The following is a 16,190-nucleotide window of genomic DNA, read 5'->3' on the forward strand; positions in this document are numbered from 1 at the left end:
TGAGTACCGATTTCAATTACAACCAAGCACGTCACTGGAGCGGGGAGGGGATGATTTGAAAGCAGGAATGTGTGTAATATTTTGCCTCAGCTACAGGCAGGAATGTGAACTAGGAGAGCTTAGGGATCCTTTGTTGCAACACGGCTTCCTTGGTAGGGCTCATGGTCACACCGCTTTACTCTGCATCAAATGGTGCTGTGACTGACGTGGGAGTGTTGGATTTTGACACTGGGTTCCTGAAATGGAACATGTTCCGTTCTCCGATACTAAAATTCACAAGATTTTTTAAAAAGTACTGACACATCTGCAGGTTTCTCGTGGCTGAGAGAAAACTTTTTCCCATTTCTGCCTTTACGTTTCTCACAGCAATGTGCTGTCAGACGCAGTCTTAAAATTTGTATAACCGATCAGCGATGTGACCTTCACTTCTGACAAGACTTCCTAACACTGGTAAATTACATAGAATTTACAGCACAGAAACAGGCCATTCGGCCCAACTGCTCCATGCCGGTGTTTATGCTCCACACGAGCCTCCTCCCCCTCTACTTCATCTCACCCCATCAGCATATCCTCTAGCTTGCCCTTAAATGCATTTATGCTATTCGCCTCAAACACTCTTTGTGACAGATCCCTCGCGATCTGTGCAAGCCCACCGATAAAGCTGTATCTCAGTCTGCCACTGTCCGTATCTCAGGTGGTTGGGAGAGAGAGATGGAGGTGTTGGATGAAAATGAGTGTCGATCGTAACTTTCCTCGGTTATGGTCCTCTCGCTTCCACATTCAGTAATACAGAGTGCACTGCAGTCAAGACTGTGTAAACTTGTATATTAATTATCCCAAAATACACAGAGACCTGAGGGTTCACATACACAAATCTTTGAAGGTGGCAGGACAAGTTGATAAAACTGTTTTTTAAAAAAAAAAGCGGAACTCGCTAACACAAGGAGCAGTTGAGGCGAATAGCACAGATGCATTTAAGGGGAAGCTGGATAAACACATGAGGGAGAAAGGAATAGAAGGAGATGCTGATAGGGTGAGATGAAGTAGGGAGGGAGGAGGCTCGTGTGGAGCATAAACACCAGCATAGACCAGTGGGGCCGAATGGCCTGTTTCTGTGCTGTAAGTTCTATGTAATTTACCAGTGTTAGGAAGTCTTGTCAGAAGTGAAGGTCACGTCGCTGATCCATCATACAAATTTTAAGACTGCGTCTGAGAGCACATCGCTAAGAGGAAAGGGGGTTCTACAGTGAGAAACGTAAAGGCAGAAATGGGAAGGTTTTCTCTCAGCCCTGAGAAACCTGTGGATGTGTGTGCGCTTTTTTTTTCTTCCTGTGAATTTTAGTATCGGAGAACGAAACACGTTCCATTTCAGAAGACCAGTGTCAAAATCCAAGCACCCCCATGTCAGTCATAGCACCATTTGATGCAGAGCAAAGCTCCCTCTTTACCCCAACGTGCTACAAGCTCGCAAGTGGCCCCGACCGCGACATTTTACCGTTTTCCACACCAGCCATTCTATGGGCTCTGAGCGAGTCTGACAAATTTGGAGAGAGTACAATTTCAGACTGCTGTATCTTATTGATGATTCGCATTTGTAACAACAACTTTCATTTATATAGCACCTGTAACAGTAAAACATCCCAAGGTGCTTCACAGGACCGATTATCAAACAAAATTTGACACCAAGCCACATGAGGAGATATTAGGACAGGTGACCAGAAGCTTGGTCAAAGAGGTAGGTTTTAAGGAGCGATTTAAAGGAGGAGAGAGAGGGGGGTTTAAGGGATGCAATTCCAGAGATTGGGGCCTAGACAGCTGACGGCAGGGTGGGGCGAAGAAAATTGGGGATGCACAAGAGGCCAGAATTGGGGGAGCGCAGAAATCTTGGAGGGTTGTAGGAGGTTACAGAGATAGGGAGGGACTAAGGCCATGGATGGATTTGAAAACAAGGATGAGAATTTTAAAATCGAGGTGTTGCCGGATCGGGAGCCAATGTTGGTCAGCGAGCACAGGGGGGTGATGGGTGAACGGGACTTGGTGCGAGTTAGGATATGAGTTTACGGAGGGTGTGAGGTTGGAGGCCGCCCAGGAGAGCACTGGAATAGTCGAGTCTAGTTTTAACAAAGTCGCGGATGAGGGATAGCTCTACTAATGCAGAAAAATGCCCCAAGGTGCTGCACAGGCGTACAGAGGACTGAGTGCAAAGATTTCCTGTCTGACCCACAAATTGACACTGGCAAACAACTTGCAAGCGCTAAGAAGCAGTGGCAGAGACTGCTGATTGTCAGTGTGATATTAGCACATTGCAATAAAATTTCAGACTCCCCTGTAATAATCATCAAATTAAAGAGTGGCATTTAGGGACCTGCCTAGATTTTTTTTTAAATAAGATAAATGTTTGCAATTATTTTTTATTAAAGGCACCAAGATGCTCAGAAGTGGGAACCTTCTTGAAACCATCACTTTCTTCCCCCTTATAAGGCCAATGTTGGTCTCCTGAATATTGAACGTAGGCCTCCTGTTGTCAAAACAATAGCCATTGCTCTGAATTGACAAGAAGTTGCATTTATAATAAGTGCATTTCACAGAACAAAATGTCCCAAGGCACCTCAATGCAGAAAGAACAGAACAGAAAGGAGAGGGAGAAAGAACTTGCATTTATATTGAGCCCCTCCGGACATCCCAAAGCACTTTACAGCCAATGAAGTACTTTTGAAATGTAGTCACTGTTGTAACGTAGGGAAATGGGGCAGGTAATTAGTGCACAGGTCCCAAAAACAGCAATGTGATAATGACCAGATAATCTGCTTTACATGTTGGTTGAGGGATAAATATCGGCCAGGACTCCCCTGCTCGTCTTCAAAGTAATGCCATGGGATCTTTTACATCCACCCGAGGGGACAGACAGGGCCTCAATTTAACATCACATCTGAAAAACGGCACCTCCGTCAGTGCAGCACTCCCTCAGTACTGCACTGGAGTGTAAGCTTAGATTACGTGCTCAAGGCTCTGGAGTGGGACTCGAACCCACAACCTTCTCTCAGTTGGTGAGTGCTACCACTGAGCTACAACTGACACAAGTTAGAGGAAGTGCAACAGTACGTAGAGGTACGTTATGAAGATGCCGCCAGAGGTATCAAGGCAGAAAGGTAGAGAGAGTTCCACAGTGCAGAGGCTTAATGGCTGAAGACTGCTAGCAATAGCAGAGCAGAAGGTGCATACTGGGACAGAGGGCGAGGGACCAGATTTCAGAGGGAGGGTGGGGTAAGGTCCTGAAGGGATTTGAGGATAAAGGATTTTGAAGTTGATATGCTGAGGGCAGGAAACTAACGAGTTCAGTAAGGTTACTACCTGTGCAGTCTAGGACACGAGCAGAATTCTGAACGAGTTTGTGTAGGGTGGCGACCAGTAAGGGGTAGGCTGGAGAAAAAATAGAGTTTTGAAGCGATGGCATGTAAGAGATTGTGATTATAACCATGGAAGTTTATAGCACAGGACACCATTCGACCCATCACTACTTTAGTGATGGGCAATGTAGGGAGGTGTGATATTCCTGAGCTCCCGCCAAGCAAGATTAGTGACCTGCATTACTAACTTCTGAAACTAGGTAATTCAGTCATAGACGGAGTTTCAACTAAGGACATTAGGTGAACATGGTGGTGGTAAAAAGACAGTGCAGAACATAGATGGCAGGTTTCAAAATGAGAAACGTGCAGGGCGAGAGGGTAATTATTGGGTTAGGTCTGAGTTTTCTTCACTCTTTCCAAGAGTGTTTAGTTTAACTGCTCTCACATCTGGGAACCACAGTTTCAATCCACTGCGGGCAGCTGGAACGAAGATCTCTCAAAACCATTAACGGAACTAAGCGGAATGAGGCCGAGAAATCCCAACGCAGCTCACACCACAAATTGCCCTTAAATTCTGGCACCAATCATGGGATAATCTTAGCAACGAGGCTGCAGTCGTGAGATGTGCTGTCAGGCCAGTGGGGACAGGTTTAATATTTTATCCAGCTTCAGTCTGCTCATTAACATAACGTTAGTGACATTTGGAATACGACCACAGAAACTGACAACAGAACACAGGACTCTCATCCATTTTAAATTAGATTTATTTTAGAGTTGCATTTCTTCCAATAAAGATCTAGCTCCGTTTCCACTGGGGAATCAGGCTGAGGCAGTAGAACAGAAACGTTCCCGCACCAGTATTTTTTATTAAAGATTTTCCTTCACAGTCCGATTGCTCTTTATATTTCACGGCTTGTTAATCAGAGATTCTACAGCCTTTGCCACCTGCTCAGAGTTTAAATTATCCAACGGCACATTTCTCTCTCTTCCAAACTCTGAAACAGGAGGGAAATAAAGGGGAAAAAAACACAGGCATTATAAGCAAATCACTAATATTTGTTTCATTTACTGCAGAATTCAGCGTTCAGTGAAGCGTCGAGCATCGTTTCAGTAAAATGTCGTGCTTGGGGAAACTAGCAATAACACTACGGATTTTGCCTCGGTTTGTGCCTGGAGGGGAAGTATTTTCCTCTGTGTCTAATGTGGAGCAGGAAGGAAGGGAGGGGGGGGGGGGGGGGGGGAGGGTATAAGAAGAAAGGGCTTGCTTTTATACAGCGCCTTTCATGATCTCAGGACATCCCAAAACGCTTTACAGCCAATTAAGTACTTCTTGAAGTGTAGTCGCTGTTGTAATGTAGGAAACGCGGCAGCCAATTAGTGCACAGCAAGGTCCCACGAGCAGCAATAACCAGATATAATCTGTTTTAGTGGTGTTGGTCGAGGGATAAATATTGGCCACAGCACCGGGGAGAACTCCCCCTTGCTACTCTTCGAATACCACCATCGGATGTTTTACATCCGCCTGAGGGGGCAGATGGGGCCTCAGTTTAATGTCTCATCTGAAAGACGGCACCTCTGTCAGTGCAGCGCTCCCTCAGTAACTGTTATACTTCTAAACAGCCTCCATAGTAAAGCAAATATAATTTGTATTTTCCAGCTTGTTTATTTTTTCGCTCCCACACTTAACAGTTCTGCCTGGAACCTTCTATTGTATTACATCGAGTCTACAGCACAAAAAAAGGCCATTCGGCCCAACTGGTCTATCCTGGCCCACGAGCCTCCTCCCTCCACACGTTTTCTTGTATTTGGGTTGTACCCAAGAAGGTTAGACTGTTAGAGAGTAGGGAACCTGCACCCTCCCCACCCCATCATCTGACTAAAGATTATTTATATCTTTACTGTTATGTTGAAACCGTGTGGGACAAGACATCTCCCCAAGCTGCTCTGGGCAACACTTTTGTTTTTAAACTGAATAATTTGCCACATCAAGGTGTGAGGCATTACTGCTGGGGAATGGAACACTTTCAGGAACTGAGTGTTGTACATATTAGCTACGGTTAGGGACAAAATGATTAGATTCGGGTTAAATAAATAAAGAACCTGCTACTCTGCCTCCAACAATTTCTCAGCCCCATCCTCAAAGCCTCCTCCCACACCTGCCATCCTGTGGTCTCTCAGAGATTGATGCGGCAAATATGGGGCAACTCTGGGTCTCTGGCCCCCTGGAGCTGGGTTCAGACTACCCAAACTCATTTCAAATTGGACCATACAGCCAGCAGAGGAGACTTCATAGAATCTTACGGCACAGAAGGTCATTCAGCCCAACGAGCCTATGCCAGCTCTTTGAAAGAGCTATTCAATTAGTCCCATTCTGCTTTCCTTCCCCCCGCCGTTCCCCTTAGGCTGCAAATTTTTCCTATCCGTCCCATCAGTCTGGGCTGAAACTGCAGTTGCCACTCTGGTTTCCCCCCCCCCCCCCCCCCCATTTTAATGTACTATTCATACCATGTCCTGGTTCCTTACCGTATCGAGCCCACACTTTAGACTGTACACCAGCACATTCTCGGATTAGGATGGGAAATTCAGGATTCGCCTTCTTCAGCGTCACATAGTGCTGCTCGATGAAATCCCTGATTGAACCAAAACACCGACAATAACTCCACAGTTTCATGTTGCAAAGTGAATCGATGTTGATGGATGGGCAGGCTGTGGGGAGGCTTGCAGCAGACCAGGTAACATCAGCACAAACTGCTTCTACCTTCTGAAACGCACATCTGAAAGCCTGCAATTTACCTCACCTCTTTTTAAAAAGTGATTCACTCAGGATGGTGGGCGTCACTGGCAAGATTGGCATTCACTGCCCATCCCCGGTTGCCCCGAGAAGGTGGGGGTGGGCCTTCTTGAAAGCAGTTTGATACGATGGAATGGCTTGCCAGGCCACTTCAGAGGCCATTTAAGAATCAACCGCCTTGGTGTGTCACAAACAACAACAGCAACAACTTACATTTATATAACACCTGTAATGTAGTAAAATGTCTCAAGGCGCTTCACGGGAAGAGTTATCAAACAAATCTGACACCAAGCCACATAAGGAGCTATTAGGACAAGTGACCAAAAGCTTGGTCAAAGAGGTAGATTTTAAGGAGCATCTTAAAAGGAGGACAGAGAGAGGTGGAGCGATTAAAATCGGGGATGCGCAAGAGGCCAGAATTAGAGGAGTGCAGGGATCTCGGTGGGTTGTAGGGCTGGAGGAGTTTAGTGATAGGGAGGGGGCGAGGCCATGGAGGGATTTGAAACAAGGATGAGAATTTTTTTTTAAATCAAGGTGTTCCTGGACCGGGAATCAATGTAGGTCAGCGAGCACAGGGGGTGATGGGTGAACGGGACTTGGTGCGAGTTAGGATACAGGCAGCAGAGTTTTGGATCAGCTCAAGTTTATGGAGGGTGGAAGATGGGAGGCCGGCCAGAACAGCATTGGAATAGTCGAGTCTGGGAGGTAACAAAGGCATAGATGAGGGTTTCAGCAGCAGATAAGCTGAGGCACGGGCAGAGACAGGCGATGTTATGGAGGCGGAAGTCGGTGGTCTTGGTGATGCAGCGGATATAGGATTGGAAGTTCATCTCAGGGTCAAATAGGACACCAGGGTTGTAAACAGTCTGGTTCAACCTCAAGCCAGTGGCCAGGGAGAGGGATGGAGTCGGTGGCCAGGGAATGGAGTTTGTGGCAGGGAGTGAAGACAATGGCTTTGGTCTTCCCAATATTTAGTTGGAGAAAACTGCTGCTTATCCAGTACTGGATGTTGGACAATCAGTGTGACAAATGAGAGACAGTGGAGGGGTCGAGGGAGGTGGTTGTGAGGTGGAGCTGGATGCCGTCAGCGTACATGTTGAATTGTGTTTTTAGATGATGTCGCCGAGGGGCAGCATGTAGATGAGAAATAGGAGGGGGCCAAGGATTGATCTTTTGGGGGAACTAGGTGAGCGCAGTCCCACCCAACTGGACCTTGGAGGAGGATGGTGCGGTCAACCGTGTCAAAGGTTGCAGACAGATCGAGGAGGAGGAGGAGGGATAGTTCACCACGGTCACAGTCACATAGGACGTCATTTGTGTCTCTGAAAAGGCCCGTGGCAAGGGCAGAAACCTGATTGGAGGGATTCAAACATGGAGTTGTGGGAAAGATGGGCACGGATTTGGAAGGCAACAACGCGTTCAAGGACTTGATAGGAAAGGGAGGTTGGAGACGGGGTGGTAGATTGCAAGGACAGAGGGGTCAAGTGTGCTTTTTTGAGGAGGGATGTGATGACGGCAGATGTTAAGGGGAGGGGGACAGTCCTGAGGAGAGGGAACCGTTAACAATATCAGCTAGCATGGGGGCCAGCAGTTTGGTGGGAATTGGATTGAGGGAGCAGGAGGTGGGTCTTATGGTCAAGATGAGCTCGGAGATGGCATGAGGAGAGAAACTAGAGAAAGATGCAAGTTCAGGGGTAGGGCAGGGGGGAACCGTAGGGAGAGTTTGGCTCGGTGGGTAGGGAAGGGGGGGGGGGGGGGGGAGCAGCAGAGGCAGCTGGATGGATGGTCTCAATCTTAGTGATAAAGAAGTCCATGAGCTCCTCACACTTGTTGGCGGTCCCAAAATGCATCAAAACGAACCAGTTACTTTTGAGGTGCAGTCACTTTAATAGAATCTTACAGCACAAACGGAGGCCATTCGGCCCATCGTGCCTGTGCCGGCTCTTTGTAAGAGCTGTCCAATTAGTTCAACACCCCTGCTCTTTCCCAATGGCCCTGCAAATTTTTCCCTTGCAAGTATTTATCCAATTCCCTTTTGAAAGTTATTATTAAATCTGCTGCCACCACCCTTTCAGGCAGTGCATTCCAGATCATAACAACTGTTATGTAGGCAACTGCAGCAGCCAATTTGCACACAGCAATATCCCACAGACAGAGTACAAGGTAAATGACCAGTTAATCTGTTTTCGGCGATGTTTGAGGGATTAATGTTGGCCAGGACATCAGGAGAACTCCCTGCTCTTTGAAGTAGTGCTGTGGGATCTTTTACACAACTCAACACTTCCAGCAATACAGCACCATGATTGCCAACATCTGCTTTTCACATGGGCTGTTGGTGTTTACAGCCCCCATTCACACGGGTGCTGAGGAAACAGATAATCCTGGAATGGCTGAAATGACCTCCCACACCCCAACCTCCTCCTCCATCCCAGCTCTTCACTCCAACCCCAACACCAGCACCTCCCCCACCCCTTCATCAACACCTCAACTCCTTCACTCCAACCTCCCCCTTCACCCTCCGGCCCCCCACCGCCCCAAACCTCCGGCCCCCCACCGCCCTCCTGCCCCCACCGCCCTCCTGCCCCCACCGCCCCCCTTCGCCCCCCCGCCCCCCTTCGCCCCACCCGCCCCCCTTCGCCCCACAGCCCCCCTTCGCCCCCCCCGCCCCCTTCGCCCCCCCCGCCCCCTTCGCCCCACAGCCCCCCCGCCCCCTTCGCCCCACAGCCCCCCCGCCCCCTTCGCCCCACAGCCCCCCCGCCCCCTTCGCCCCACAGCCCCCCCGCCCCCTTCGCCCCACAGCCCCCCGCCCCCTTCGCCCCACAGCCCCCCCGCCCCCTTCGCCCCACAGCCCCCTTCGCCCCCATCGCCCCCCCGCCCCCTTCGCCCCACAGCCCCCCCGCCCCCCTTCGCCCCACAGCCCCCCCGCCCCCTTCGCCCCACAGCCCCCCCGCCCCCTTCGCCCCACAGCCCCCCCGCCCCCTTCGCCCCACAGCCCCCCCGCCCCCTTCGCCCCACAGCCCCCCCCGCCCCCTTCGCCCCACAGCCCTCCCGCCCCCTTCGCCCCACAGCCCTCCCGCCCCCTTCGCCCCACAGCCCTCCCGCCCCCTTCGCCCCACAGCCCTCCCGCCCCCTTCGCCCCACAGCCCTCCCGCCCCCTTCGCCCCACAGCCCTCCCGCCCCCTTCGCCCCACAGCCCTCCCGCCCCCTTCGCCCCACAGCCCTCCCGCCCCCTTCGCCCCACAGCCCTCCCGCCCCCTTCGCCCCACAGCCCTCCCGCCCCCTTCGCCCCACAGCCCTCCCGCCCCCTTCGCCCCACAGCCCTCCCGCCCCCTTCGCCCCACAGCCCTCCCGCCCCCTTCGCCCCACAGCCCTCCCGCCCCCTTCGCCCCACAGCCCTCCCGCCCCCTTCGCCCCACAGCCCTCCCGCCCCCTTCGCCCCACAGCCCTCCCGCCCCCTTCGCCCCACAGCCCTCCCGCCCCCTTCGCCCCACAGCCCTCCCGCCCCCTTCGCCCCACAGCCCTCCTGCCCCCTTCGCCCCACAGCCCTCCTGCCCCCTTCGCCCCATTACCCCCTTCACACAGAGGTGTGCTTAACCTATGACCTGTCCGCCTGCCTGCCCCCCCCGGGCCTGTGTGATGCTCGGAGCCACTCAGCCCCTTCACTCCAACTCCTTACCCTCCAGTGCCCTTTCCTTCGGGTTGCTCCGCCTCCGCCGCCGCCGAGATCCCGCTTTCCGCCCCCTATCCCACTACTAACCTGGCCCCCTTGCTGGCCGCCGAGCTCTGGCACAGGTGGATCCGCACCTCCCGCAGGTTGTGGCTCAGCTTTGACCCGATGCCTCTCACCACAGCCGCCGCCGCCGCCGCCATCTTCGCTCCACTTGTGACCTCACTCCACCGCCCACCAATCCAAACCCAGCCGCACAATTGATTGACAGCGGACGCTGGCCACCCAGCGACCAGCTCAGCCGCCGGCCACCCAATCGAAATGCAGAGGCGGGGAAACCATTGTCGATTGACCGTTGCATCTGACCAATTGTCATGGAGACCGAGGTCTCGCTATCCGCCAATAGGAGCCGTTGGAAGGCGGGGACCACCCCGCTCAGTGATTGACATGTAGATTGACGAATTGTCAGGGGGATCGAGGTCTCGCGATTCACCAATAGGAGCCGTTGGAAGGCGGGGACCACCCTGCTCAGTGATTGACATGTAGACTGACCAATTGTCATGGAGACCGAGGGTCTCGCTATCCACCAATAGGAGCCGTTGGAAGGCGGGGACCACCCTACTCAGTGATTGACATGTAGGCTGACCAATTGTCATTGAGATTTTGAACGGCGCTCCACCAATCCCATCATTGAAGAGGCGGGATCGGTCGATAGAGGCGCTCGGGTGGCAGTGGTTTGTGGGATAGCTAGTGAGTTGGGAGGAGTCGCCGAGAGAGTCTGTGTTGTTTTGAAACGTGATTCTTGGATAATAAATCGTCTCCTTCTTGTCGGTGAGCGGATTGGAAACGTGTCCAAGATGCCGGAGAGAGACAGTAAGTGGTCGGCGCCCCGCTGTATCCCGATCGCCGCTCGGTGTTTATGTGGGCCCGAGGCCTGGAGGTTGGAGTTTGAAGTCTGGGCCCCATTTTGTTCTCCCAGCCCCCGTCATAACAGGGGTATATCGGCCGGTCCCCGCTCATTCACCCTAACCCTAACTCTTCCACCCCTCCAACCTACTTAGCCGTGGCCCAGTCGGTAGCACTCTCAAAGGTGGGGGAGTCTATAACGAGGGGGCATAGATTTAAGGTGAGAGGGGAGAGATACAAAAGGGTCCAGAGGGGCAATTTTTTCACTCAAAGGGTGGTGAGTGTCTGGAACGAGCTGCCAGAGGCAGTAGTAGAGGCGGGTACAATTTTGTCTTTTAAAAAGCATTTGGACAGTTACATGGGTAAGATGGGTATAGAGGGATATGGGCCAAGTGCAGGCAATTGGGACTAGCTTAGTGGTATAAACTGGGCGACATGGACATGTTGGGCCGAAGGGCCTGTTTCCATGTTGTAAACTTCTATGACTCTCGCCTTTGAGTCGAGACTCGACTGATTCCTGGGATGAGGGGGTTATATTATGAGGAAAGGTTGGACAAGTTGGGCCTTATACACTGGAGTTTAGAAGAATGAGAGGTGATCTTATTGAAATATATAAGATCCTGAGGGGACTTGAAGGGGTAGATACTGAGAGGATGTATCCCCTTGTGGGAGAGACTAGACACAGCCCCAGGGCATTGCTGCAGGAGTTCCTCAGGGCAGTGTCCTAGGCCCAACCATCTTCATCTGCTTCATCAATGACCTTCCCTCCATCATAAGGTCAGAAATGGGGATGTTCACTGATGATTGCACAGTGTACAGTTCCATTCGCAATCCCTCAGATAATGAAGCAGTCCAAGCCCGCATGCAGCAAGACCTGGACAACATCCAGGCTTGGGCTCATAAGTGGCAAGTAACATTCGTGCCAGACAAGTGCCAGGCAATGACCATCTCCAACAAGAAAGAGTCTAACCACCTCCCCTTGACACTCAACGGCATTACCATCGCCGAATCCCCCACCATCAACATCCTGGGGGTCACCATTGACCAGAAACTTAACTGGACCAGCCATATAAATACTGTGGCTACGAGAGCAGGTCAGAGGCTGGGTATTCTGCGGCGAGTGACTCACCTCCTGACTCCCCAAAGCCTTTCCACCATCTACAAGGCACAAGTCAGGAGTGTGATGGAATACTCTCCACTTGCCTGGATGAATGCAGCTCCAACAACACTCAAGAAGCTCGACACCATCCAAGATAAAGCAGCCCGCTTGATTGGCACCCCATCCACCACCCTAAACATTCACTCCCTTCACTACCGGCGCACTGTGGCTGCAGTGTGTACCATCCACAGGATGCACTGCAGCAACTCGCCAAGGCTTCTTCGACAGCACCTCCCAAACCCGCGACCTCTACCACCTAGAAGGACAAGGGCAGCAGGCACATGGGAACAACACCACCTGCACGTTCCCCTCCAAGTCACACACCATCCCGACTAGGAAATATATCGCCGTTCCTTCATCGTCGCTGGGTCAAAATCCTGGAACTCCCTTCCGAACAGCACTGTGGGAGAACTGTCACCACACGGACTGCAGCGGTTCAAGAAGGCGGCTCACCACCACCTTCTCAAGGGCAATTAGGGATGGGCAATAAATGCCGGCCTCGCCAGTGACGCCCACATCCCATGAACGAATAATAAAAAAAAACTAGGGGCCACAGTTTAAAAATAAGGGGTCTCCCATTTAAGACGGAGATGAGGAGAAATTTTTTCTCTCAGAGGGTCGTGAGTCTGTGGAACTCCCTTCCCCAGAGAGCGGTGGAGGCAGGATCATTGAATATTTTTAAGGCAGAGTTAGATAGATTCCTGATTAACAAGGGAGTCAAAGGTTATAGTAGGTAGACGGGAAAGTAGGGTTGAGGTCACAATCAGATCAGCCATGATCTTATCAAATGGCAGAGTAGGCTCGAGGGGCCGAATGGCCTACTCCTGCTCTTACTTTGTATGTATGTAGACTTGAGCACATAATCCAGGCTGACACTCCTGGTGCAGCACTGAGGCAGAGCTGCATTGTCGAAGGTGCTGTAAAATCATACAGCACAGAAGGAGGCCCTTCGTGCCTTTGAAAGAGCTGTCTAATGTAGTCCCACACCACATCTTTTTCCCCATAACCCTGCAAATTAATCCTCTTCAAGTACATGTCCAATTGCCTTCTGAAAGTTCCTATGGAATCTGCTTCAGATAGTGTGTTCCAGATCTTAACAACCCGCTGTGTGAAAAAATGTCTCCTTATTTCTCCTCTAGCTCTTTTGCAAATTATTTTAAATCTTTGACCTCTGGTTACCGACACACTTGCCAGAGGAAACGGTTTCTCCCCGTTTCCTCTCTCAAAACCCCTATTGTTTTTGAACACCTCTCTTAGGTCTCCCTTTAACCTTCTCTGCTCTAAGGAGAACAATCTCAGCTTCTCCAATCTCTCCACATTAGTGAAGTCCCTCATTCCTGAAATCCTCCTGATAAACCTCCTCTGCACCCTCTCCAAGGCCTTGACATCCTTTCTAAAGTGTGGTGCCCAGAATTGTACACAATACTCCAGTTGAGGCCTAACCAGTGATTTGTAAAGGTTTAGCATTATTGACTTGTTTTTATACTCAATGCCCCTATTTACAAAGCCAAGTATCCCATATGCTTTCTTAACCACCTTATCAATTCCACCTGCCACCTTCAAAGATTTGTTATTATGCACCCCCAGGTCCCTCTGCTCTTGCACCCTCCTCGAAATAGTATCGGTTAGATTATACTGTCTCTCCATATTGTTCATCCCAAAGTGCATCACTTCACACTTATCCACATTAATTGTATCTGCCATGTGTCTGCCTATTTCACCAGTCTGTCCTCCTGAAGTCTGCTACTATCCTGCTCATTACAGCAAAGATACAGCAAAGGCTATGGGCCCCGACAACATCCCAGCTGTAGTGCTGAAGACTTGTGCTCCAGAACTAGCTGCGCCTCTAGCCAAGCTGTTCCAGTACAGCTACAACACTGGCATCTACCCGACAATGTGGAAAATTGCCCAGGTATGTCCTGTCCACAAAAAGCAGGATAAATCCAATCCGGCCAACTACTGCCCCATCAGTCTACTCTCAATCATCAGCAAAGTGATGGAAGGTATCGTCGACAGTGCTATCAAGCGGCACTTACTCACCAATAACCTGCTCACCGATGCTCAGTTTGGGTTCCGCCAGGACCACTCGGCTCCAGACCTCATTACAGCCTTGGTCCAAACATGGACAAAAGAGCTGAATTCCAGAGGTGAGGTGAGAGTGACTGTCCTTGACATCAAGGCAGCATTTGACCGAGTGTGGCACCAAGGAGCCCTAGTAAAATTGAAGTCAATGGGAATCAGGGGAAAAACTCTCCAGTGGCTGGAGTCATACCTAGCACAAAGGAAGATGGTAGTGGTTGTTGGAGGCCAATCATCTCAGCCCCAGGACATTGCTGCAGGAGTTCCTCAGGGCAGTGTCCTAGGCCCAACCATCTTCAGCTGCTTCATCAATGACCTTCCCTCCATCATAAGGTCAGAAATGGGGATGTTCGCTGATGACTGCACAGTGTTCAGTTCCATTCGCAACCCCTCAAATAATGAAGCAGTCCGAGCCCGCATGCAGCAAGACCTGGACAACATCCAGGCTTGAGCTAACAAGTGGCAAGTAACATTCGCGCCAGATAAGTGCCAGGCAATGACCATCTCCAACAAGAGAGAGTCTAACCACCTCCCCCTGACATTCAACGGCATTACCATCGCCGAATCCCCCACCATCAACATCCTGGGGGTCACCATTGACCAGAAACTTAACTGGACCAGCCATATAAATACTGTGGCTACGAGAGCAGGTCAGAGGCTGGGTATTCTGCGGCGAGTGACTCACCTCCTGACTCCCCAAAGCCTTTCCACCATCTACAAGGCACAAGTCAGGAGTGTGATGGAATACTCTCCACTTGCCTGGATGAGTGCAGCTCCAACAACACTCAAGAAGCTCGACACCATCCAAGATAAAGCAGCCCGCTTGATTGGCACCCCATCCACCACCCTGAACATTCACTCCCTTCACCACCGTGGCTGCAGTGTGCACTATCCACAGGATGCACTGCAGCAACTCGCCAAGGCTTCTTCGACAGCACCTCCCAAACCCGCGACCTCTACCACCTAGAAGGACAAGGGCAGCAGGCACATGGGAACAACACCACCTGCACGTTCCCCTCCAAGTCACACACCATCCCGACTTGGAAATATATCGCCGTTCCTTCATTGTCGCTGGGTCAAAATCCTGGAACTCCCTTCCTAACAGCACTGTGGGAGAACTGTCACCACACGGACTGCAGCGGTTCAAGAAGGCGGCTCACCACCACCTTCTCGAGGGCAATTAGGGATGGGCAATAAATGCTGGCCTCGCCAGCGACGCCCACATCCCGTGAACGAATTTTTAAAAAAAATTATGTACTACATTGTCAAGTTTTGTCTCATCTGAAAACTTCAAAATTGTACTCCCTATACCCAAGTCCAGGTCACTTTTATATATAACAAGAAAAGCGATGGTCCTAATACCAACCACTGGGGGACCCCACTGCATACTCTCCAGTCAGAAAAACATCTGTTCACCACTACTCTCTGCCGTCTTTCGGATGAGAAGTTCAGCCCCTTTTGTCTTCTCAGGTGGACGGTCTGGAAGTGGCCATTTTGTACTGCATAGTGACATTATCGGAAAGAAAGAACTTGCATTTGTATAGTGCCTTTCGTGACCTGGGGCTAAACGTTTACAGCCAATGAAGTACTTTTGAAGAATAGTCACTTAGAATATAGCCAATTTAAGCGCAGCAAGATCCCACAAACATCAATGAAAATATGACTAGATAATCGGTTTTACTAATGTTGATTTGAGGGATTAATCAGGACACCGAGAGAGCTCCCTGCTCTTCTTCGAATAGTGCTGCGCGATCTTTTACGTCCACTTGGTGGCGCAGACGGGGCCTCGGTTTAACATTTCTTCCGAAAGATGGCACCTCCGACAGTGCAGCATTCCCTCCGTACCCTGGATTTTGCACTGATCCACGACTGACCCATGGGTATCAACAGCTGGAACGGCTTGCCAGGAAGTGTCATTGATGCCAGAAGATTGGACTCGTTTGAGAAATGTCTGAATGCTGTACTCTGAAGACAGTTGGTACTAGTGAAGGCTGAGGTGCAATGAGCTGATGGTTTGGATTCATTCAAACCCCTTTTGTGAGATTAGATCCCTACTCTGATTCTGTTTTTGGACTGACCAAAAGATAGCAGCCCTGGTTTCCACGTGAGGTGTTTGGAGATATATTTAATATGAATTGATGAATTTTTATTAACAGAGAAGGAAACTTAGGAACAGGAGGAGGCCATTCAGCCCCTTGAGCCTTTTTTGCCATTCAGTTAGATCATGGCTGATCTGAATCT

General features: G+C 50.7%; 2 protein-coding genes across 3 annotated transcripts in view; one reads left to right on the forward strand and one right to left on the reverse strand.

The window, feature by feature from the left end:
- Positions 1-4,095: 4,095 nt before the first annotated feature.
- Positions 4,096-10,031, reverse strand: ndufa2 (NADH:ubiquinone oxidoreductase subunit A2). The gene is made up of 3 exons (XM_067996002.1): positions 9,896-10,031; positions 5,871-5,977; positions 4,096-4,342 (listed from the first exon to the last, which is right to left on the reverse strand). Exons 1-3 carry the CDS (start codon positions 10,006-10,008, stop codon positions 4,254-4,256), a joined length of 309 nt encoding a protein of 102 aa, XP_067852103.1. The 5' UTR covers positions 10,009-10,031; the 3' UTR covers positions 4,096-4,253.
- Positions 10,032-10,515: 484 nt separating this feature from the next.
- Positions 10,516-16,190, forward strand: part of ik (IK cytokine) — a 64,628-nt gene continuing 58,953 nt past the window's right edge. Inside the window, exon 1 of one of the 2 annotated variants that reach the window (XM_067996004.1) lies at positions 10,516-10,678. In XM_067996004.1, coding sequence (XP_067852105.1) covers positions 10,663-10,678 — 16 coding nt within the window. In that variant the 5' untranslated portion in view covers positions 10,516-10,662. The remainder of the gene's footprint in view (positions 10,679-16,190) is intronic. The other variant, XM_067996003.1, reaches the window with a different exon arrangement.

Source organism: Heptranchias perlo, chromosome 14, assembly GCF_035084215.1.
Source record: "Heptranchias perlo isolate sHepPer1 chromosome 14, sHepPer1.hap1, whole genome shotgun sequence".
Lineage (NCBI taxonomy): Eukaryota > Metazoa > Chordata > Chondrichthyes > Hexanchiformes > Hexanchidae > Heptranchias > Heptranchias perlo.

Excerpts from the sequence above, each read along its gene's own strand:
- ndufa2 (XM_067996002.1), bottom strand. The coding sequence starts at position 10,008 with ATGGCGGCGGCGGCGGCGGCTGTGGTGAGAGGCATCGGGTCAAAGCTG. Across the intron at positions 5,978-9,895 it reads GCGGCCAGCAAGGGGGCCAG|GGATTTCATCGAGCAGCACT; the intron begins GTTAGTAGTGGG and ends TGGTTCAATCAG. Across the intron at positions 4,343-5,870 it reads TAAAGTGTGGGCTCGATACG|AGTTTGGAAGAGAGAGAAAT; the intron begins GTAAGGAACCAG and ends CTCCTGTTTCAG.